The 25,130-nt window shown below is 42.0% G+C and overlaps 1 protein-coding gene across 1 annotated transcript in view; it reads left to right on the top strand.

Annotated features, from left to right (window-relative positions):
- The window catches only part of LOC115863855 (uncharacterized), a 130,735-nt gene that overhangs the window by 82,050 nt on the left and 23,555 nt on the right, over window positions 1–25,130 (top strand). The window contains exons 4-5 of the mRNA XM_070045837.1: window positions 18,374–18,787; window positions 19,302–19,412. Coding sequence (XP_069901938.1) covers window positions 18,374–18,457 — 84 coding nt within the window. The 3' untranslated portion in view covers window positions 18,458–18,787; window positions 19,302–19,412. The remainder of the gene's footprint in view (window positions 1–18,373; window positions 18,788–19,301; window positions 19,413–25,130) is intronic.

Here is a 25,130-nt window from a genome sequence, read left to right as displayed (position 1 = left end):
AAGTTCTTTTGAAGCTTGGTTGAAATAACCCCGGAGCACTGTCCAACTAGATTTGATTTTGTATTTATCAAGTGACCTCTGCTTATTAATTCAGATTCTAAGAACCTGAGAAAGGGAGGTATGGAAGATGGGTGCTAAAATAGCTGTAATGATTTCCTTTCCTATATCATGTATGTGACTTTGTGACTCACCTCATTAATAGGTAGAGACTATTTCTTCACCCCTTGAACCTAGGCTGGCTTTATGACTTGTTTCGGCTAATAAAATTTGGTGGAAGTGATGGTGTGCCAGTTCTAAGCTTAGGTCTCATGAGGTCTTAAATACTCCTTCGTATCTCTGAACCTTGAACAGCCATCACGGGAACACACCCAGGCCAACTTGCCCAGTGATGAGAAACAAGGCCCATTCACTCATATTGCAATGGCTGATTGCCACGTAACACTAGACATGTGTGTGAGGCCATCTTAGATCAGCCGCCTATGGCCCAACCACCAGCTCACCACAAGTGCCTGTGTGAGGCCAGGAGAGATCAGCTGAGCCTGGCCCAGAACGGCGCTGCTGGATTTAGATGTGTGAGAAAAAACAAATGCTTGTTGTTTTACGTCTCTAAGTTTTGACATGGTTGTTATACAGCAGTAGCTAGCTGGTACAAGAGGGTTCCCTGATATTAGTATTATAACTAATAAAAAATTTTGTCTACTATTTTAAATTTAAAAAATAGAAACAAAAATATTATAAGTGAAAAGAAACCTCACACCTTTGGCATTCTGTTTTGTGTTTTAGGATCTTATAAGTCAGTGAGCAGGAAAGTCCCTGAGAACCTGAGTAGCTTTGAATATGTGGACAAAATTGAATTTCTGGACTTGCAAAATGGAAGATCAGACCCTAGACGAGTGGCTTTCAAAACACTCCCACCTGAGATTCTCAGCATGAGTGTGGGGAGACAGCCCTATTTCTCTCTTGGGAATAAAATCTCTAAAAGTTAACAGTTACCATTTCCCCATCTCAGCCTCGGTGACATGACAGAGGGTTGTTTTCTCTTAGAGTATCTTTAATTACTCCTAATTAATTTGCTTTGCACCCACTACTGTAAATTCTGTAAGTTCCTTTCTTAGAGCAGTGTTTCCTACTCTTGGTTTATATTTCACCACCTCTCCTTGGGGAAACGAGAGGGGAATGTTCACAAAAATACCTGTCACAGGGAAGCTGGAAAATCCCCACTTTTAACTGGGTTCTACAGTGGTTTCTGTGACCACTTCTGACCCCCTGACATTTTCCCTTCTGTGAGTTTCATCATCAGTTTTACTGTGAAGAATTTGGTTGGGCTTAATGTTTGCAACAAGAGGGAGATGCATCGCTAGACCTGGCCCCTCTCTCCCATGAGTCACTGGCGTCTGTTACGCCATGGCCAGCTCTCATTAGTGCCACTACTGCTGGGCTGGCAGATCTTTTGAAAGCAGGAATGGAGGGCTCTGGGATTCACTAATGACTACTGGGGAGATGCAAGAGGAGGGTTACTGTCTTAGGGAGGTCATTGTGAAAATGCACCAGTCCGTATCTTACAAGAAATGAAAGGTGATTTCTTTCCTTTCAGAACTGCTAAAGGAATTCTTAGGCTATCCATACAAGAAAATAAGCAGAATTTAGGATTGAGTTTATAAAATATCTAGGAACGTTGGCAGTATTTTTGGGAAATTAAATTTTCCACGCTCTTTCCCCTTTTCAGAAATTAAAGAGTTAGAGCTTTATGGTACAATGATTTTGAGATGGGACTAGACAGCTTGGATTTGAGGCACACTTGGCTTCCTGTCTCTGCCATGTGAACCATATGTGGCAAGTTACTTAGACTTTCTGAGTCCTCAGTTCTCATCTATAAAGTGAGAATGGTATAAATATGTCATGAGGATTAAATAATTTAAACGTGTGTAATTCCTAGCGTGCCTGGAGCATAAAGACTTGATAAATGCAGTTCTTTTATTTTTCCCTCTTTTCACCTTTTCTGGCTTTTAGTTCTGTTGTCGCTTGCTTGCTTGCCTGTATATGGGTCCAGAAATTTAAAAGTACAAAGGTGTCATCATGAAAAGGTCCATTGTTGCTTCAAAAAAATGTTCTTCCTGGTTATTTTCCTGTTTGCCTTGTTAAAAAAAAAAAAAAAAATCACTTTTTTCGCCCCCCCCCTTTTTTTAATCATATGTGCTATTTGCTACTTATTATTGTTTCCATGACGTTAGTAAATTCTCACCCCCTCCCCTAATAGTTAAAAAATAGACCAGTATTAACTTCCTGTGGATTCAACATGAATCACTTCCTTCTAAAAAAGATTGTCAAATAGGCTTACTTCTTTATTCTAGGTAGCCAGTTTCCAAGAGAAGCAAAACTCTAGATTATAACCCATCTTGCATGTTTATGCATCTATTGGGAGATATTTCATAATAACTATGCCAGTCCTTCATAATGTTTGGAATAAAATGGTCAAAGAGTATACCATTAAAACAGTCAAGAAAGCATTTAAAATGGAGAAAAGGGAACTCATTTTGACTGGTCATTTGTTACATGCTCATCCCTATGCTGGGGTATTCCAAACTGTTGCTTTTACCAAAACCCTGCCAGTAAGTTTTTTATTTTATTTTATTTTATTTTATTTTTTATCGAGGTATAGTTGATTTACAGTATTATATTAGTTTCAGGTATACAACGTAGTGATTCAAAATTTTTATAGATTATACTCTATTTATAGTTATTGTAAGATGTTGACTATATTCCCTGTGCTATATATCCTTGTAGCTTATTTAATTTATACATAGTTTGTACCTCTTAATCCCGTACCCCTGTATTGCCCCTCCCCCACTCTCTGCAGTGGTAACCACCAGTTCTCTATATCTGTGAGTCTATTTCTTTTTTGTTATATTCACTAGTTCATTTTATTTTTTAGATTCCACATATAAGTGATAACACACAATGTTTGTCTTTCTCTGTCTGACTTTTTTCACTAAGCATAATACCATCTCGGTCCATCCCTGTTGTTGCAAATGACAAAATTTATTCGTCTTTATGGCTGAGTAGTATTCCATTGTTTTTATATATACTGCATCTTCTTTATCCATTCATCTGTTGATGGATACTTAGATAGCTTCCATATCTTGGCTATTGTAAATAATGGTGCTATGAACATTGGGGTGCATGTATCTTTTCAAATTAGTGTTTTCATTTTCTTCAGATATATATCCAGGAGTGGAATTGCTGTATCATATGGCGACTCTGTTTTTAGTTTTTTGTGGAACCTCCATGTTGTTTTCCACAGTGGCTGCACCAATTTACATTCCCACCAACAGTTCACTAGGGTTCCCTTTTCTCCACATCCTCACCAGTATTTGTTATTTGTGGTTTTCTGTATGTCTTCTTTGGAAAAATGTCTATTCAGGTCTTCTGCCCATTTTGTAATCAGGTTGTTTTTTGATATGGAGTTGTATGAGCTGTTTATATATTTTGGATACTAACCCCTCATTGGTCATATCATTTGCAAATGTTTTCTCCCATTCAGTAATCTGTCTTTTTGTTTTGTTGATGGTTTCCTTTGCTGTGCAAAAGCTTTTTAATTAGGTCCCATTTGTTTATTTTTGCTTTTGTTTCGTTTGCCTTAGGAGACAGATAAAAAAAAATACTGCTAATATTTATGTCAAAGAGTGTTCTGCCTATGTTTTCTTCTAGGAGTTTTATGGTTTTGGGTCTTATGTTTAGGGCTTTAATCCATTTTGAGTTTATTTTTATTCATGACGTGAGAAAATGTTCTAATTTCCTTTACACATAACTGTCCAGTTTTCCCAGCACCATTTATTGAAGAGACCATCTTTTCTCCATTGTATATTCTTGCATCTTTTGTTGTGGTTTAATTGACCATAAGTGCGTGGGCTTGTTTGTTTGTTTCTGGGCTCTCTATTCTGTTCCTTTGATATATGTGTCTGTTTTTATGCCAGTACCATACTGTTTTGATTACTATAACTTTGTAGTATAGTCTGAAGTCGGGGATGGGATTTCTCCAGCTCTGTTCTTTCTCAAGATTGTTCCGGATATTAGGGGTCTTTTATGTTTCCATGCAAATTTTAAAATTATTTGTTCTAGTTCTATGGCAGCTTAGGGAAAATGGGAAAGGGTTGAAATAAGTGAAGCACAGGGGATTATTTAAGAGAGTGAAACTATTCTGTATGATAACTGTAATGGTGGGCACATGATATTATGCATTTGTCAGAAACCCATAGAACTTTATAGAATAGTGAACCTTAATGTATGCAAATTTAAAAAATCATTTAGTATGTTGGGTATGCCAGGATGAAATGCAGAATTGTGATAAAACAATATAACTGTGCTACAAATGTGTTAAACAACCTCACTGAAGGCTGTGGAGAAAAAAAGGTGCTGACCTAAGTAATCTCAGAAATGAGTGGAGTCTGTAAGACTAAAGACAAAATGAACTGTATGTAAGCACTCTACCCTCGTTGATAATGCTATGTCCCAGGGGAGTACAGATTAATGATTTTAATGCCACTGTACATGCATACTGAAACTCAACAATTAAGTAAATGCATGCACAATGGTGGGAGCCAAGTTTGGTTGGAGGTTACAGATAAGTAAAAGGAGGAGGCTGGAATCATCCATGCGATAACAGATTAGAGTTGGAGACATCAATATGGACTCATGTTAGCTTAATATAGACACAGATGGTTATATATAGAAATACTTATAGATATGTGTATATACATGGGTTAGCGTACATACATTTGTACTTCCTTGTTCTGTCACCTGAGAGGACCTAGAGGCAATGACACCCCAGTAGCAACGAGCATACCTAGCCCCCAGATCTTGGTTTCTAATATTATTCTCCAACAAAAGGAACCGGAACTTGGATAAATGGCTGATTTTAGGACTAGGGTAGAAAATAAACAAGATGAGCCTGGAGCATCTTATAGCGCCGAAAAGAAAGTGCTCAGAAAAACAACAACGCAGTGATGGGGATGTGTCAGAGGGACACAGCTACCTGAAAGAGCTCCCAATGGCCAAGGCTGGAAATGGTAAGCAGCAAAATAAATGAAGTAGTGTAGGGTTGAAACCCAAAGTAGAAACTAAATGAGTCCATACGGATATGAATCAATTATTGAATAAATACATGAAGGAAAATAGACAAATGTTCTGTACCAAAGAATTCTAAACATTTTATTTAGATCCTATACCCTCAGGGAGGTGGAATAGAATTCCCCACGTCTTAAGTTGGAGTTGAACATAGTGACTTACTTCAAAAGAGTACAGTATGAGAAAGGGGAGCAAAGAGCAACTTTATACCAGAGAAACCTGATAACACTCTCTCAGCCGAATGAGGATCAGCGTCCGTAGTGATGTCATATTGAGAATGGCTCTACCTCTGTGGTCTTCTTCCCCAAGCATGTAACCCCAGTCCAGTCATGAGGGAAACAGCTGACAAATCCCAATCGAGGGACGTTCTACAAAATATCTGACCAGTACTCCTCAAAACCATCAAGGGCATCAAAAACAAGGGAAGTCAGTGAAACTGTGACAACCAAGAAGAGCCTAAGGAGACACGACAACTAAATGTAAATCCTAGATGGGATCCTGGAATACAAAAAGGAAATTAGGAAAAAACTGAGGGAATATGAAAAAAGTGTGGACTTTAGTTAATAATAATAATGTGTCAATATTGGCTCCTTAATTGTAACAAATATACCATACTAATGCAGGATGTTAATAACTGGGGAAACTGATGTGTGGAATATGGGAAATGGCTATACTATGTTAGCAATCTTCCATAAATCTGAAGCTGTTCTAAAATAAAACATTTACATAAAAGAATCTGCAATGCCGAGTGCTACCCTGAGAGTCTGATTTAACTTGCCTGGTCTGTAGCCTGACCCTTGGGACTTTAAAAAGCTGCCCAGGTGATTCTAATATGTCGCCAGCAAGTCACTGCTCTAAGGGAAGTGAGGGCTCTTACAACCAGCTGCACTTCTTTTTTCCTTTCTACTTATAATAAATGCTCTGACCTTGTCCCTAGTAAAATAGCAGTGTGACATAATGATTTCGGTTGTTTGAATAAAGCAGTTCTTTAAATGTACAGCCAGCAGTATGGAACTTAGTGATATTTCCCATTAAATAAAAGAATTTTGTCCAAGAAGCTCAAAATACCATCAGCTGTTTAGGTAAACAGGGTAGGCTAGACTGTGCTGAACGTATCATTGGTTTAAATCTGTACCTAGTGGCAATGCCTTTCATTTCTCTCTGCAGTGCTATGCCACATGCCATGTGTACATGGAGGTAAAAGATCTGCTAAGTTTTAGGTGCAAAGGTTTGGCTTTGATTAGACAGGAGGCTTATTTTCTGGTGTTTGATTGTGACAAATGCGGTAAAAGCATCGCGTGCTGGCAAACACAGCTTAAATGTTCAGGGACTTACAACTGACCTGAGCCATCAATGTTTCTCGTGCAGGGAACCTGGCAGCAGGGGTTCCTGGGGATCATATCTGGCACTGGTGATGATTGGCTCCACCAGTCAGTGAGGAAGGGGTCCTACTGACCCCAGCCCCCCGACCAGCTTCAGTGAAGAGACGGAGACTGAGGTGATGGAGCCCTGGTTCCTCATGCACAGACAATTATGGTACTTAATTTGGAACTGGTGAGAGTATGTGTTGGGACTTACTCTGTTTACTAAAGACCCTAACAGGCCAGGAAATTGCTTCATGTACATTAAGGGATGCAAAAAAAGATGTATTTTTCCCATCATTTCTCTTCCTCAGAAATAGTCATTAATAGGAATTCCTACTTTTTTTAAACCTATAACACTATTAACAAACCAGAAAACATCTGTTGATTGAGTCTTACACTATTCTAGGCACTGGGGGAGATATCTAAAAAGTTAAAAAATAATGTTGGCTTTTTATTCATGCATCCAGGCAGTGCTTAATTGAGTGTGTGTCACATACAGGCATCTGCTAGGTACTAGAGATTTTAAAGAGTAAACAAAAGACTAAGATTGGTCTGCTTTAGTAAGAAACCCATAGTCCAAGAACTTACTATCTAGATCAGTGGCTCTCAACCAGGCGTGATTTTGTGTCCCCCAGTGAATATTTGACAATGTCTGCAGAAATATTTTGTTGGCACTACTGGGAGAGTTGGGGGGATGCTACTGGCATCTAATGGGTAGGCCAGGGATGCTGCTAAACATCTTCCAATGCACAGGACAGTCCCCATAACTGAATTATAGGGCCCCAAATGTCACTGTGCCGAGGTTGAGAAACCCTGCAAACCCACTGGGCCCTTCACTGGAAAGAGAACACACTCTCCAGGTGTGAATTAACAAAGCCCTAAAGCCACCTCCTGCCCTCCCTTTACCAGGTGAGGTTGGAACAGGGGAGGGTCCCTAGCTGAGGGGAGAGTTAATGTCACTGCCCTGCCATTCAGAGGGGTTATGGTGGCCCTGCTCAGAGGAAGGTCAGCTATTCTGCCATCAGGTCCCAGCAGTTCCAACAGTAACAGCCCAGGCCAAAAGGCACGTCAGGTTAAATCAGGCTGCATCAGAGAGATGACCTGAGCTTGCTTTTTATTGAGAGCAGCCAAGTTTCTATAGTCAACCCTGGAAATGCACAAATGCTTTTGAATAATATTGCTAAAGGCCGAGGACACTCTTACAATTTACACATAACATTTGTACCTAAGTTGAAACTATTGTAAAATTTTTGGGGTCATCTTACTTATGCGTACGTATTAACTCTAAGTTTAAATATGAAAAGGGGCCTTAGAACCATGCCGTTCCATATAGTCACTAGCCACACGCGGCTATTTAAATTTACATTAGATGAAATTAAATAGTATTTAAAATCCACTCCTCTGTCACAGTATTCACATTTAAAGTGTTCACGAGCCACATGTGCCTATTGGCTGTTGACTCGGACAGTGTTGATGTAGTACGTTTCTGGCATCACAGAAAGTTCTATCGATAGCGCTGGCTTACAAGCCATTTCCAAGGATCCTCACCAGTATTAGTTATTGCTTTTTTTTTAAAGGCTTGTTTTCTAGCAGCTGAGGCATCAGGGCAAATGCTTTGCAATATCTCATTATCACTGTCTGTTAGAAAGACACAGACGTGTTCTGCTGGGGGGGACCATCTCTTGTTAGACATGGCGTTTTGTGAAGGTTTATGTAATGGATGTTGAGTAATGTATCAGATGATTGAAAATGATTTTCCAGAAGGTATAACAATGTGAAATTCAAGTAGATAACCTTTATCAGGCATTTCTGATCTAAGTCAAGTGTGTATTGTTAAATATTAATTCCATTAAGGTGTGTCAGCAGGGAATTAAGATATGTGACCCAAGTATATTTCTTTCTAGTAATGGAGTGTAGTAGGGAACTAGTGTTTAGTGGATCTCAACTGGGGATGGGGCAGGATGAAGGGAGGAGGGGGAGGGTCGAAATGACCTAGGGAGCTCTTTCTTGCAAAATTCACAGGGTGCCACCACGTAAGGTTTCTCAGGATGGTGAGGTGGGTGGTGGGTAAGGAGGGTCTTGCACATGTATATTTTGAAAAAGTTCCCCACATAATTCCAGTCTAACCAATCCAGTGTATCGTTTAGAGATATGAAAAGGAAAATTTTGTGTCTCTTCCACTGTGTGATGGGGTCATAGTGGGGTAGGTCGGTGTGACTTAAAAAAGACACCTGGTCCCCACCTCCAGATGTGATTCTGTACACTTCGGTGGGCCCAGATATCCACTCAGTTCTCTCTCACTGTCTTTCTTTCCAGCGACCTCTGGCCATGCCTGTCTTCCCTTCCCCGTAGGTCATTTAGAATGATCAACTGGGTTTAGAACAACTGCCTTAGGCATTTCTTTCCACGATCAGGTGTGTCTAGCGAGCTTTTGCAAGTGACCACAATCTGTTCTTGGACGCCTTTTCTGATCAGTGCCTGAAACGATGCTGTTGATCAAAGGAGGTGTCCCGTGCACAGAGGATGCACTGGCCAGAGAGGACACTCAGCTGAGGAAATTCAGGAGCCCCTTTCCCCAGAAAGATGGGTCATGGGTGTGTGAACAGCCTAAAAATATTCTCCAAAGGGACCTGATCAAGCCTTTGGATAACTGTTTAGGTTGAGCCTTCAGAGTTTGGTCATAGAGCTTGGCTCATTTTGTTAATATTAGGAGGCTGTTGCTGTAGAGAAGCCTCACGACAGTCCAATCCCATTGACAGCTAGGTCTGCTGATGGATGGAAAACTTCACTGCTCTTCCCCAGCCCTCATTTTTTTTTTTTTGATAGTTAAGAAGTGATTTACTAGAATAGGACGCTTGTGAGGCTTACAAGCAGGTGGGCGAGAGGGTGCTGCCCTGAGAACTTGATGGCTACATAAAGTAGAATTTCATACTGTATTTTCAAGGCATATCAGCCTTGAATGGATTTGTTTGTTTTTCAGTTTTGTGGGGTTTTGGGTGTTTTTTTTTTTTTTCCTGTTAATGGATTTAGAATATCTCTACTATGTTCTGTATTTTCTTCATCCCTGGTTTCAGATTTTCTCCTGGTAGAGATCCAGTTTTCCCTGACATGTAAAATGCTGGTTACCTTGGGATTTTAAAAGTATAAGGTGGGATTCGTCTCATTGGGAAACTATCCAAAACATAATAACGTCCTTTTGGTGGCATGTTGTACAATATATTATATAAGCAAAAATAGCGTACCTCCTCTAGCAAATGTCCAGCCCTAGCTTCCTACTTCTGTTTAGGACTACAGAATCTGTTTGTAGTGAAGGTGACAAGAAGGGATACAACTCTGAGGAGACTGGGGCAGGTTGTATATCAGTAGTTTAGGTTCCTTCTCTAAAAAATCTGTGTAACTGTTTCTCCTTTGAGTCTCTCTTTGCTTTGGGTATCAGAGGTGTTGAAATGCCCTAGGATTCTGCAAGCCAGTCAGGGTTTGTCTTCTCTAGATGATCTGACTAGAGGGGAAGGAGAAGCTTAAAGCCATGTATAGTTTTGGCTTAAAAAATGTAGCAGTCTTTCAAAAGGAAAGAAGGAAAGGAGAAGGAACTTTAGAGTGACCCACTGGAGACTGTATCATTCATTAACAAATACAGAGTGTCTGTTACGTGCCAGACACTGTGGTACAACGTGCTGGTGTGGCATGATAAAAAGATATGTTTGGTCTTTGTCCTGGCTTCTGGCACCTAAAATCCTTGGAATTTCCAGTGATAGGAGTGTCTCTTTTGTATTCTAATGAGGTGACTATAGATGGGGTACTTAGAAAGCTTCAGGATGCGGGCTGGTCCCCAGAGGAACCAACCATGTGACTAGAGGAGTAGAACTTCAGTCCCACCTCTAACCTCTGGGAAAGAGAGAGGGACTGGAGATCGAGTTCAAGCAGTAATGGCCAAAGATTTAGTAAATTTAGAAGCTTCCAGGTTGGTGAACACGTTGATGTGCTGGGAGGGTGTGCCCTTGAAAAGAGTGTGGAAGCTCTGTGCCCTACTTACTCCTGTACCTTGCCCTATGCATCTCTTCCATTTGGCTGTTCCTGAGTTGTACTCTTGATAATAAAACTGTAAGAGAAAGTAGAGAGCTTCCCTGAGCTGTGAGTTGTTCTAGCGAATTACTGAACCTGAGTAGGGGTTGTGGGTACCTCCAGATGTATAGTCGGCTGGGCAGAAGTGAAGGTCGTCTGGGGACCCCATTTGCAGCTGGTGTCTGAAGTGGGACTGAACCCTTACCTTCTGGGGTCTGTGCTAACTCTGGGTAGTTAATGTCACATTGAATTAAATTATTGGGCACCCGGTCGGTGTCAGAGAATTGGAAAGCTAGTGTTGGAATGACACAGCTGGGGATAAAATGGTGAACAAGAGCAGACATTTTCTGCTCTTACAAAATTTACAAATATTTCTATGAGTTTGTTGGGTTATGTAGCACTCTGCTGGATGTCATCCAGTTGCCCTTCCAGATCTACTCACCCTGGTCTGTACAGGCTGACTCTTATGGACCACATCAGTGGGCACCCTGTTCTGTCTCTGGTTGAATTTGATCAGTGGAGAGCCCTGGCAGAACACTGAAGGGAGGGGGGTGAGTGAGGTCAGAGTACTTATCCTCCTTACTCCGTCCTTGTGGGGACACCTTGGCAAGGTCCCTAGATGGAACACCACTACTCTTTTCAAGGCAGTCTTCTCTTTATGGCTTTCTTTTTCCAGGTTCTGCCAACCCCTCCTCCTTGTCTCCTTGTACCTAGGGTTGGTAACAGTGGCTGAGCTCCCAACCCCGGATTATTGCCCACAATTCCTTGTGGTTTTATTTCAACCTGCGTACACCTTTGTAAAAAGTTCCTTGGTAAATAAGCCTTTGAATGATCTAATTAGAGTATTCCATCTTATGGGGACCCTGACTAATGTAAGCACTGTCCATTTAAATGTGGGATTGACGCTTGCCAAGTATGTTGATTTTTGTTTTGATATAGTTGATGCTACTATATTAATGTAATATAGCCAGCTGCTTCTTAAGAAGGTCACCCTATCAGTGCTTCTTAGTGATGGTAAAATCATATCATAGGGCTTCCCTGGTGGCGCAGTGGTTGAGAGTCCGCCTGCCGATGCAGGGGACGCGGGTTCGTGCCCCGGTCCGGGAAGATCCCACATGCCGGGCAACGGCTGGGCCCGTGGGCCATGGCCGCTGAGCCTGCACGTCCGGAGCCTGCGCTCCGCAACAGGAGAGGCCACAGCAGTGAGAGGCCCGCGTACCACAAAAAAAAAAAGAAAGAAAAGAAAAAAAAATTTTTTTAAATCATATGGACTAGAATGCTTATCTTCATATTTCCTTTGGCAGGAGAGTATACATTCAGTGAGTTAAAGAGAAGGGGAACTAGCACATCAGTTCTGTTTTATAGCATTTAGAATTGCAATTTCAGTTGCCAAAATGTTCTTCTTACCAATTATGATTCTGGCATTAATACTATATTCCAGGCTTTGAAGGTTCATTAATAGCCTGGGATTTATACCAAGATGATAATACTGATGTGAGGTCAATAAAGGTTGCACAAAGTCATTGTTATTAACTGGTTTATTGGTGAGATGGAACAGGATAGTAGCACCCAGTTCAATAGTTGTGCCTGAAACATATATTCTTTCATGATAAACACTAGAAAGAAAGAGAGAGGAAGAGGGGAAGAGAACACCCAGAAATGAGTTGTGAAGAGAGCACAGAATGTGTGCTTTTATTGTTTGCAGAGGTTCTGCCATGGGGAACCGTGTCATGAAACTTACATTTGTTATTGCTCTTTCCATCTGAACCCCCCCCCCCCAGCACCTCCTTGGAATCTGTTATAAGCCAGTTTTTTCAAATGATGAATTTCCTGTAGAAAGGGATGAACTTATCCGTTTGTAGCCTTTCATCAGAGTTACTTTGACCCTCCTTTCTTCCTTCTTTTGCTTCCCAAAGTCATTACTGAAATATAAATTTGGATGGCCAGACAGGATTATCAAAGATGGTGTCAGTTTGTCTGTAATCCATTGTTCTGTAGACAAGAGGGAAAGCTTTTCTCAGAAGATGGTACATGTTTATATCTCAGAAGAACTAGTGAGAGGCTGTATTCATCCTTAACCATTAACCACTAGAGATAAAAGCAATTTCAAAGGTCATCTGCCCCCTAATGCTATAGGTGAGGAAACTGAGACCCAGAGATATTAGAAGACTTAGCCAAGAACACAGCTGTATTAGTTTGCCAGGGCTCTGTAACAAAGTACCGCTGACTGAGTGGCTAAAACAACAGAAATTTATTGTCTCCCAGTTCTGGAGGCTAGAAGTCCAAAACCAAGGTGTTGGCAGGGTTGGTTCCTTCTGAGGCCTGTGAGGGAAGGACCTGTTCCAGGCCTTATCTCTCCTTGGCTTATCAATGGCCATCTTCTCTCTGTGTCTGTTCTCATCATATTCCCCCTTAGGTGTGTCTGTGTCCAAGTTTCCTCTTCTTAGAAGTCCACTAGTCATATTGGATTAGGGCTTACCCTCATGGCCTCCTTTTAACTTGATTACCTCCGTAAAGACCCTGTCTCCAAGAGAAAGTTGCATTTTAAGGTGCTGGGGGTTAGAACTCCAACATATGAATTGGGGTGGAGGGACACAATTCAACTCAGAACAATAGCTGTCTAAAGACTGACTAGAATTTTGGTCTTCTGATGCCCTTGTTAGGTTTTTTCCCTACTACACCATGTGCCTTTTAATGTTCTTGTTCCCTCGGACACACAGAAGACCATTTTCTTTTTCACAGAGGTAGGATACAGGGATGTGATTAGAACCTCATATTTCACTGCCGAGGGGATTGGGGAACTAAGATCCCACCAGCTGCGCAGTGCAGCCAAAAAATGACCATAGTCTTTAAAAATCACAGCAGATTACATAGTCACCGTCTTTAATTTATTAATAAGTATGTTAAAATAATGGGTTTTGGTTCCTATCCCTCTGGTTTCATTTTCTAGATGGTGTGAACAGGTGTCGTTTCTGTGGTCTAGAGTGCTCATTTTGAAGGAGGGAAACCTGATGATCAGAGAAATAACGTGATCAGCCCAAGAACACACGTGCACTCTCCGCTAGACTAACGTGCTTTTCACCCAGGACAGCAGCGGCGATGTAGAACTCGGGAACAGTGGACTAGGTGGCCTTTCTTACGATCTGCTGACATCCACGAGGGGTACTCATAACATGGCACGGGGCCTACTTAACCAACTCATACACTGTGTCTCTTGGTACTTAAAAGAGGTAGTAGTTTCTAGGATTTCCCCTCTGTGCCGCTTCCCCTAGCAATTTCCCAAAGCTTATCTCTTGCATCACCAGCCTTTCAACATACACCAAGGGAGAAATTTCAGTGGTTAAAGAAATTCGAAAGATGCCACACACTGCATCCCTCTTGTAGCTACTCATCATGCATTCTGGAATACAGAAGGCTTTGCAGTGTCTTTCAAGAAGAAGCACTGAACTTCCTTTAATCAGGTGTATCCAAAGTCATCTGATTAGGGAACCATTTGTCCATGTAAACCTGTAATTTGCAAGCAACACATTTTTTGAGAAATCCTGTCTAAAACTTGCATAAGTTGAAGAGATATATACATTGGGAAAGAATTTAGAATAAATGTATAGGAAATAGAGCAAGAGATCTCTCTCTAGATACTTGTATCTAGATGCTTACCTTCTTAGAATCTCCACCAAATATTCCTTATGGCTGATTAGCAGGGGCGGAATACTAAGCTGGACTGGCCAGACTTTTCACTCTTTAGGATCTTTCTTTTCTTTTTTTTTTTTTTTTTTTTTTTGCGGTACACGGGCCTCTCACTGCTGTGGCCTCTCCCGTTGCGGAGCACAGGCTCCGGACACGCAGGCTCAGCGGCCATGGCTCACAGGCCCAGCCGCTCCGCGGCATGTGGGATCTTCCCGGACCGGGGCACGAACCCGTGTCCCCCGCATCGGCAGGCGGACTCTCAACCACTGCGCCACCAGGGAAGCCCCATTAGGATCTTTCTTAATTGTGAGGGTGTGGGTGACTGTTTTTTGTGTATATGTATGTGAGCGAAATGGGGAGAGAGAGGGAGAGTGTGTGTGTGTCCCGGAGAATCAGATGGCTTAAAAAAGAAAAAAATGTACTGGGCTCACAATCAGAAGGCCCGATATGTTTCAGCCTTTGTCATGGATGTGAGATGACATCTCCTCCACTAGTGAGTATGGGTGTTATTGCACAAACCCCATCCCTCTGTCACAAGGCAGGCCTTTAGTACCCAGCGGGCCTCCCTGTACACTGGGGATCTCAGCAAATACTGTCTGAAGGTGAAGAGGGGGAGGTTGTCAGGCTGATGACGTAACGTCTAAGCGTTTGGGTCACCGCAGGGGGAGCAGAGTGTTTGGTCCAAAGGGCTGTCATTCCTGAGGGAGATAGGAATGGGTTGTCTAACACCCTACAGCAACCATGCAGCGCAGCCTGATGGGCCATGCAGGATGCTGGTGGTTAGATGCTCCTGTAACGAAGACCCTCTGGTTTTGAATAACAGACACTATCTTTGGGCCAGCTTAAGAAAAAAAAGAAAATATATTGGGTAGATATTTCAGCATCTGATGGAATTTAAACACTTGGAATAGCCAAAGCTTCAGAAACTTCAGAAGCATGATGGCGCAAGGCATCTGCTTTTCACTCTCAGTTTATGTGAGCCTCAGCTCTAATTTTGGGTGAAATGTCCACTCTAGGCCATTTAGTTATGATATATCGGTTTGTTCGGCAGAGTGTGGCAACACCTTGATCTCATGGAAAATGGGTCTTTTTCTCCAGCCCCAGGGGATGCAGTGTGACACTATAAACCAGTCACCGTGATCTCATTGCCCTGTGTCAGGAACTGGTCTAGGGGTGGCCTTGTGACCCAGTACTAAGGTAGGAGATGTAAATAGAAGGGGGCTGGATAGAGATTCTGGAAAAGCTTTTATTTTCCCAATAAGAAGGAACAACAAATTCACAAGGCACAGCTCTTTCTCCCTTTGCTTTTCCCTTCTTTGGAGTTCAGACATGATGCCTGGTGGTGCCGCAGTCATCTTGTGACTGTGATGTGACAAACCAGATGAAAGTTGTGTGCTAGGAGCAGGGATTTTAAAGGAGGGAGAGGCAAGATGTCTTTACAGCAGGGCTGCCACACTGACACCGGGCCCAACGCCTCCTGATTTGTTCTCGAGAAAAATGATAACCCCTTCCTTGAAATTACAGTGCACTACAATAGGTTGTTGTTATTGTTGTTACTTTGCAACCAAAATCATTCCTAAAATATAGATGTCGGGAGCCAATCCCTATGGGTCAGAGAGTGATTCTCAGATCTTTAATGGGGGAGAGGACAGAGGATGGCTCATGAAATGGGGAGAGGTGTCTATGAAAGCTCCCCTGGACCGTGAATTCTTACCACTGCTACACAGCACGGAGAGGGGAGCCCTCTTTGGGCTGGTCCACACCTGTCCTAGATGGAATTAACTCATTAACTAATGCATTCATTTTGCTAATTTTTTATTGATCCCTTATTATCTGCTAGATATTTTTCTAGGTGTTGAGAGCAGGTTGGAGAAGACACAGGAGGCGTTGGTTCTCATTAACGTTTTACAGGGGAAATAGACAATAAACCAGAGAAATAAATGAACAGAACCATTCCAGATAATGAGAAGTGCTATATGAAATATAAAATGGAGTGTTGTGATAGAGGGTTTGGGAGGGTGTGTGCATAGAAGGCTTAAGGAAGCGATACTGGAAATAAAACTTGAATTGCAGAAAGGAGCCAGCTGTGTGAGACCCGGGGGCCAGGCTTTTCAGAAGGGAACTGCCAGTGCAGAGGCCCTTAGGCAGGGATGAGCACGGCCTGCTAGAGGCACAGACTGAATTATTAATGGGCGTCCAGTGCATGGTGATTCGGGAGGCCACCCGTGCTCATCTCATTGTGACCGCACTGGCCACTCAGCCTGCGGGCGTTATGATGGATCGCCAGGTTGCTGACAGGGCTCCATGCTGCATAGGTGACTGTTCCTATCATCTGCTTCGGGCTGGGATGGGATGGCTGCGGGAGGGTCCATGTAACAGACTGTGATCAGAGTGACTGATCATGCCCTTTCCCTTTGAGAATGGACCCATCGTTCTCAGCCACAGCACGTAGGCTCCCCAGGGGGCTGGCTTCCCCTGGAATGGGTCAACCCTATTCTGGAGGGGCTGGCAAAGCATTCACCTGGCACACAGCTGCTTCAGGACCACACTCCAGTCACTCCCTCAAGTTACATTTGCCACATTTGACGTGTCTGCCTGTGGAGAGACATGGCTCTGGCTCCCAGCCTGCTATGCCCGGTCATACCCAACATCGTTTTCAAGTGATACTTATCAGTGAAGCAGTCACATGAGATCATAGGGCTAGAAGCTCCCTCAAAGGTCGTCGTGTCCTGCATTCCTCATGTGTCTGGCATTACCCAGAACAAAAGTGCTGGAATGCCACCACCCCCATTTCTAGCAGGTTCCCTGCTAAACCAGATACCCACCTGGTTCCGGTGCAGAATCCAGTTCTCTTTAACACAGAAACTTGGGGGCAATGAATTATATCTTGGAGCTGTTAGATTTTCCCATGGGTCCTGTGTGATTGGTGGGACCCTAGGCATGTGTTCACCGTAAGAGGGTAAGGTGGTCCGCAAGTAGCCAAACTACCATTTAAAAACTCTGGTTCACTTCTCCTAGTTCTGGGATGAAACAAATCACACAGTATCAAAGTTGGAAGAGACTTCAGTGATTAGTATCCCTCCTCTTATAGATGGGGAAAGAAAAGGGAAAATGACTTAACCAAGGTTAATATTAATTCTACAATAGAAGGCTTTTGGGCATTCACATGAGTCTTTCATACATGTTTACAGCATTTTGTTGTTTCCCTTTGACTTGTGGAATAAAGGGAAAACAAGTTCCTGGGTCAACAGAGTGAATGTGTACAATCACAGTTCTCTGTGCCTCTATTTGATTCGACTCTCACTACCTATGTAGCAGGAATTCTTTTTCTCATTTCACACATGGGGAAGGTGAGGAAAATGAATCCATGAAGTTAGTTAAGTGGCAATACTGAACTCAAGCTTAAGACTTCTGACTTTTATCTGATATCATTTCCAAGTCCATCTCCATTTTCATTCTCTGGGGGTTGAGGGGCATAACAGAAATTAGCCATAACTTAGGTAGGGTAGAATACACAGGAGCCCTGAAGCTAATGTTCTAGGTTGCTACGAGCCCTAAGGAAAGGATTCTGATTTTTATCAAACCACTGTCACCTTCACTGGTGTGTGAATACTTCCCTCCTAGACCCCCTGTATCTGAAGTAGAGGCCCCACGGCTCCTAACATAACCTGGTGCTGTCATTTCAATAGCTGCCTTCAGTTATTTTTAAATAGCACCTCCTGGATAAAGTGTGGCGTGTATTACAAGCCCAGGCTGTTAGAACCAACTGCCTAGGTTCAAATCCTGGCTCTACCACTTCTTCTGGGTGACCTGAGGGATATTACTTAACCTTCTGGTATCTATCTCACTTTTCTTATCTGTAAAATGGGCTAGCAATAGTGCCTTCCCGAGAAGAGTAGGTGTTCAGTAAATGTTAGTTGTTGCTATATTGGCTCTCGAGGCAGCAGGAGGAATTCTGTCACAGATCTGAGTTTTCTCCAGCAGTATGAAAAGAATACTTTCATAGCTCATGATAACAGGTAGGCATTCCAGGGTGAGAAGTATCTAAAAACATAATCATATACAGTTTACTCCTTGACTCCAGAGAAGGTTTGTTCCGGGCACTCTACTACAAGAGTTATCTTCTTCTCCAACAGCAGGAAGCTTTGGTTCATGCACCTGAAAAGCTGACCCGGAAGTTATGCTTAGAGAAGAAAAAGAGGGAAGAGCCTCTTAGGTAACTTGAAGAGCATCAAGGATCCAATGATAAAAACCACTGCCCTGAAGTGACGTGTGCTACTTTCAGCTGAGGATTCAACTGCTGACATGACACCCTCGAGATCTCTCTTTTTGTCCTCTGCCATCACATCCCGAAATTCTCCAGAGTGGATGCTTCATCAGCGTGGGTTTGGAGCTAAGATGATGATGATACTGAGAAGAGCCTGGGGCAGACTCACTATGAAAAATAAACTTTTATTGTTTTAAGCCACTGAAGAAAACAGAAAACACTGCCCTGAACTTTCCAAGGTGTAATAAATCTCTCTGCATAAGACTCTGCAGTCGTTGCCAAGGTATCATTTGTCTTCTTGTTTTTGTCTTAAAATAGACTAGAAAAAATGCTAACAAACCCCTTCCCATTAGATTGTGTATTTGCACTTAAAGGCTATGAAATGCCATTATTTCAAGCTCTTCCCATCATCTCAAATAACCCCACTGTGTGTTTTATGGTTCCTGAGCAGTATTGATTGTGACTGACTTTGTCTATTTCCTCACATGCAAATGATTCTCCCTCTCCTTTCTGTTTTTCTCTCTCTCTTTTTTTGCATATACTTTTTGCATGTTTAGACCATCTCTCTACCAGCCTTTCAGTGGCTCAGCACTTTGTTGCAATGCATGAGCGAAGCTGGAAAGCAGAGCCAAGTGACAAACTGTGAAGCAACAGCTCAGCCTCACAGAGCAAGTGCACTTTGTGCTCTTTCTGGCCAGGGCAGATGTGGCCTTGATGGGCCGTGAGGAACAGTATCTCTCAGGTAAAAATAAGTTACTAAGATTAACACCAAAATGATGTAAATCCTGCATCTGCAGGCAGATCCTGAACTGAGAGCCACGTGGAAAGAGGACTGGAATGGAAATCAGATTCGGGGTCCTGCTTGGGTTTCTTCCAGATGACCCCACCCGTCAGCCATCTGGTCTCAGGTAAGTATCTGTGACTTACAAAAAAAATTTTTTTTAATCCACAACAACAAATAGGGAGAATATAATAACAGAACTGTGTGTGCCACCATTGAGTTCTAGGCAATCCTGACATTTGGACGAGTTTGCTTCAGACCTAGCTGAGTTTTTTGTGGATTCCTCCTTAACCCCATTTCCCTTCCTCCTACCCCAGAGCTTAACACTGTCCTGAATTTGCGTGCTTTCATACTTCTTCCGTATGCATGTTTTCAACAATAGGTACTCTTGTTTTGCATGTTTTAAAACATTAAATAACTTTAAATACAACGTGCATATCATTCTGCACCTTTTTTTTTTTAAATTTAGCATTAGATTTCAGCAGCAAAGCTCTGATCCGTTCATTTTAACTACTATATATTGTAATGATTTGTGAACAGACGTTAGTCTGTCTATCTATCTATCTATCCATCTATATCTATCTCCATTCTCCTGTTGATGAATAACTAGATTGTTTCTAATTTTGCACTATGATAAACAATGCTTCGATGAGTGTTCTTGTTTATTTCCTGTACTGACATACAAAAGCTTCTCAAAAATAGCATTTTTTCAAAATGTTTTGTCTACGCCCACAGTTAAACATACACTTTACATGGAAACCCAGCACGTGTGCTACATTTCTATGTGTCTGTGTGTATACACAGTGTATGTGTAATAAAATTTCTCTGAATAATTACTCACCCTTGTTGTCTATTCAGCGATAAGCCAGTTTGGTCTGGTCTATTTCACACACCAAAAAATATGCTGTTTGCAATTTACTAAATGATTCCATGACCCAGTGGTTCATCTCCACTGTTCTGGGGTCCACACTTGGACATGGGATTGCTGGGTCTTACGTTATAGCCGTTTTCAAATTGAGGAATTTATGCCTTTGTGAGTTCATTTGATGCATTTAAATGGACATTTGCATTTAGCCAGCATTGTAGGGGTTTCTAAGATGCGGCTTTTTGAGTTATTTAGTGGCTGGAAATGGAAGTCCCGTTTTAGCTTTCCGGGCTTCAATTTGTTCATCTGTCACAAGAAGCGGAAACAAAACAAAAATAGTAGACTCTTCAGTGTTTTGCAGACTGCTTTCTTTTCAGCCCCAAGGTCCTGGGGAGGGGTTCAGGGTCTGCCGTAACGTGTGTAAGCTGTGGGGAGAGAGGGGCTAGGGTAGCGAAAGGAAGAGAATGAGTAGGTGGAATTCTGGGCCTTTCGCAACAGTCCCTACCCAAGGAGCTCATTTTGATATTTATCCATTGTATTTCCATTGTGTGCAGCTTGAAAATATTCTTAAACTATAGGTTTAGATATTCTCCAAGGCTCTTTTCAGATCTAAACTGGAATGAAAATAACTTTTGAGTCTCTGGACCATTTAAAATTGCAGCCAGAATTAGAGAACATGATGGCTTAGGGCATGGGGCGTTGGCAAATAGCGTTGGTTAACCCAAGTTCTTTGCGGATTTCTGCCACTGTAGAATCTGACTTGAAAAGGATGCTTTCAGAGTCCTGTGGGGCAGTGAGTTTGGGGCACTCTTGGGCTGGGGCTGCCACCTTGGGGACAGCCATTTCTACCCTGTCCCATGGGCTTCATCCACATGAGGCTGCTTTAAAGAATTTTGGGGTTTTTTTCAGTATAGTTGATTTAAAGTGTTGTGTTAGTTTCAGGTGTATAGCAAAATGATTCAGTTTTATATATATATAAAATATAAACATTGTATGTTATATATATATATATATATATATATATTCTTTTTCAGATTCTTTTCCATTATAGGTATTGCAAGATATTGAATATAGTTCCCTGTGCTATACAGTGTATCTTTGTTGTTTATCTGTTTTATATATAGTAGTGTGTATCTGTTATTCCCAAACTCCTGATTTATTCCTTCAGCTCATGCGCGCCCCCTTCCCCCTTTGGTAACCATAGTTTGTTTTCTATGTCTGTCAGTCTGTTTGTGGTTTGTAAATGTTTGTCTAATTTTTTTCCACATATAAGTGATATCATATGATATTTGTCTTTCTCTGTAAAAAAAAGTTGCTTTGTTTTCACTGGCTTGTTTATTTGGTGAATAAGGGCCTAATATAAATTTCTCTGAGCTCCATTTCTGCCCTGCAAACCGTTCTACAGGCTCATGGTAAAGCTTATTTACTCAGCAGGGCACACATACAGTTAAATCATTATATTCACAGAGAGGAAATTTTATTGTCATTTTAATGACAATATTCAGCTCCTTGTGGGTTGATTTTTGCCTTCCCAAATAGGGGATGAGCCTAAAAAACTGGTGGTAACTTGGTAGTAAAGTGACTTCCGGGTGGCATAGGTTAATTCATAGAGAATCCTGGTTCCTGCCCCTAATCCCCATGCTTTCTCTCTCGCTCTCCCTGCCTTCCAACGCCCAGAAGACTGCCTCCCCTGGTCCCTCCCTTTGATTTGTCCCACTTGCATTTCATCTTCCTTAATCACTGTTTTCATCACATCACTCCATTGCTCAGAAACCCTCCAGGGATTTTTATTTCCCACCACATCAAATCTAAACGCGGTGGCCTGTTTTCAAGGCTTCTCCTAATCTATTCTTTCCTCGCGTCTCCAGCTTTACTTCCTTTGCCAGATGTGGTTCTGGTTCCTGTGGTTTAGAGATAATGGAATTTTTGTACACACTCACACACAAAAATTGAAATCTGCATCATTTTTCTTAAGCACAGTTCAGCCTAGTTCCCTTACACAAAGCGCACATCAGCAGTGATGGCTCACTTCCCCCTCCCCCAGGCCACGCGGGCGAGACCGAGGGGTCCTCTGGGGGCAGCGTGTGGAGGAAAACAGTTTAGGCCCCCACTCTCTCTCCATATCCTGGGAGAAGATTAGGCACTGAGAAAGGTGACTTTTCACTGGAGTGGCTTGTGAAAAGCGCTGCCATTTTGACGAGACAGGCAGGATGCAAGTAGGTTAGAAGGCAAGTATGAAAGATACGAAATTTCAAGCCAGAAGGAGTTGGTTCAGAAACTTGGAAAGAGGTACCCCCTGGATAAGGCAAAACTCAGCAGATCAAGAAGCCCCAGAAAAGATGCTGGTGAGGGTGGTAAAGGAGATTCAAGGGTAGGTCTACCTGTCGAAGTAGGCCTATAATATCTGTGAATATAGTTTATTTTTGACTTTTTATTTATTACGCAATGTGTGTGTGCGTCTAATTGTCATTTACTTTGTTTTTCAGTAACTATTTCGGTAAGTCCTGGCTCTTCCACTTAGTAGCTGTATGATTTGAGGCACGTTTCTTTATCCATAAAGCGGAGGTTATGATGCTGCCTAGTATATGGGGTTGTTGTGAGGACTCAACAAGATAATACATTTAGAGAGCATAGAACGAGGTCCAAGACAAAAATATTAGCCATTTTCCTATCACCGTTATTACTGTAAGTACACATAAGCTGCTCTACATTTGAGCAGCTGCTAAAATTCCACCTTCTCTCAAAATACCTTCAGGTCAGTTTCGTTGAGCAAACATTTGCTGAGTGCTCAATATATCTCTGGCACTGATGCAACACTGACGAAACTACGAGCAAGAAATTGACCTCGCCCTTGAGTAGCTTGCCTTCCAGTAGGGAAGACAAACCCATAAGCAGATTATTTCAGTTTAAGGCTTGGCTGTCCAGTGCAGTCACTACTAGCCATGAGTGGCTATTAATTAAGCTTTTGAAATGTGGCTGGTCCGAATTGAGATGTGCTCTACATGTCAAATACACAGTGGATTTTGGAGACTTGAAATGGTAAAAGAATGTAAAATACCTAAATAATAATTTTTAATATGATATTGATTACCTGTTGAAATGATAACATTCTGGATATGCTGGGCTAAATAAAACACATAATTAAAGTTAATTTCAGCTGTTTCTTTTTAATTTTTAAAAACTGTGCTACTAAAAAAATTATGTGGCTCCCGTTAAAGATTTCTGTTGGCTAGCACTTAGTCTAAGATGATACAATGGAAGTTCAAGCGGGGTGTAAGAGGGAGGCACGTCATGCAGCCTGGGGTTGAAGGAAGGCTTCCTGAAGGAGCAGATGCATCCTGAGCTGAATCTTAAAGGATGAGCAGAGGTTATCCAGGCAACGACAAATCTAAAGGGCATTCCAGATGGAGGTAACAGGAAGGCGTGGAAAGGATGGTGTTTATGAGGCACTGGAAGCAGTTGGTTATTCCACAGCATAAAGTATGGTGAGTTGGGGACTGGAAGAAAAAGCTACCAGAGAAGTGAGGTCTAATTTTCCCATCATTTAACATCTAGCTGTCATTAAATGCTCTGGTTCTTGTCTTATACTTGAGGTCTGGTTATGTTTCCACTATTGTTTGAAGTTTTAGACTATCAGCCGTGGAGAGTTGGAAAGTTATGTCTGTACAAGAATAGGGTTTTCCCAGAGGACGGGACTAATGAATGCACACATGATACTTGGAAGGCAGGATGCCATTGTCCCCTCTGCAGTGAGTCCTAAAGGTGGAAAGGCAGCCTAAAATTGCTGCCTAGAGTGTAGGACTAGTGAATGAGAATCAATATAGGAAGCCAGAGCTTTTGATTTGCTCTCATTCATTGGGTTCAAGGAGAGTATACATGGCTGCACTCACACTCATTGACCTGTCAATGGATGTCAGTAGGACTCCGCCCCCATAAATGTCCACCAATAAGAAATATAATCATTTGTCAGATTATATTAATTTGGAAGTGCATTATACCATTCTATCACAAATCATCCTCAGGTCTTCTGCCATTACTAACTAATTATTACATGGTTATTTAGTAGACCATGAAAGAGCACGTGGAAGAGGAGCAGCAAAAGAAGACTCTGAAAACCGAAGCAGATGGAGAAACTGGAGAGTTAGTATCTTCCAGGTCTGCTTCTCACTCAGTAATACACATAAGAATTACATGGGATCTTGTGAAAATACAGGTTCTGATTCATTAGGTCTAGGGATGGAAGCAACAAACCGCACTTTTTATCAAGCTCCCAGGTGATGTTAATGCCACCGGCCCACAGACCTCACTTTGAGCTGCAGGGTCTTAGAGTCTGTTTAGTACAGTCCTTTACCCAGGGCTGCAGTCTCCATTGCAACAGCCCTGAAAAGGAATTGGAAGCCTCTGCAGGAAGACCTCTGGTGTGCCTCACCTCCTGTTCCTTTGTGGGATGAGTCTGATTGTTGGAAGAGTTTTGCCTTGTCCCTAGATGCTATCTGGGAAATTTCTGTGCATTGGTCCTTGATCTAGTTTTGGAACCACTACGATAATGAATCTAATCTCTCTTTCTCATGATAGCCACTTGGAAATTTGAAGAGCATTTGTATCTTCCCCTTAACTCTACTCTTCAATGGGTTAAATCTCCTCATCTCCTTTAGCTATTAATCACAGAACCCTCTGGACTCTCCCAGGAAACAGTGTACCTCTCCTAAAGTGTACCTCTCACAATGTTCCAAGCTTTGTCCAAACATCAAGATGTAAAATGGGTTTATTAGCTCCCTAGCTGTTGATTCTCTGCTTCTGCCGGCGAGTCCTCAGTCTTGGTTGGTTGGCAGCCATGTGAGACTTTAGATTCAGAATGAACTTGGTTGATGAGGAAAAGCCCTGTTTTTTCTTGCTGTTGATTCATCTAGCACTTCCGGAGTTTATTTTTATTTTTAAAAAAAGAAGCTGTGATGACTTCTTTTCTGGTTATGAAATAAA

This window comes from Globicephala melas, chromosome 6, assembly GCF_963455315.2.
Source record: "Globicephala melas chromosome 6, mGloMel1.2, whole genome shotgun sequence".
Lineage (NCBI taxonomy): Eukaryota > Metazoa > Chordata > Mammalia > Artiodactyla > Delphinidae > Globicephala > Globicephala melas.
This window is presented reverse-complemented; position numbering and strand designations above follow the sequence as displayed.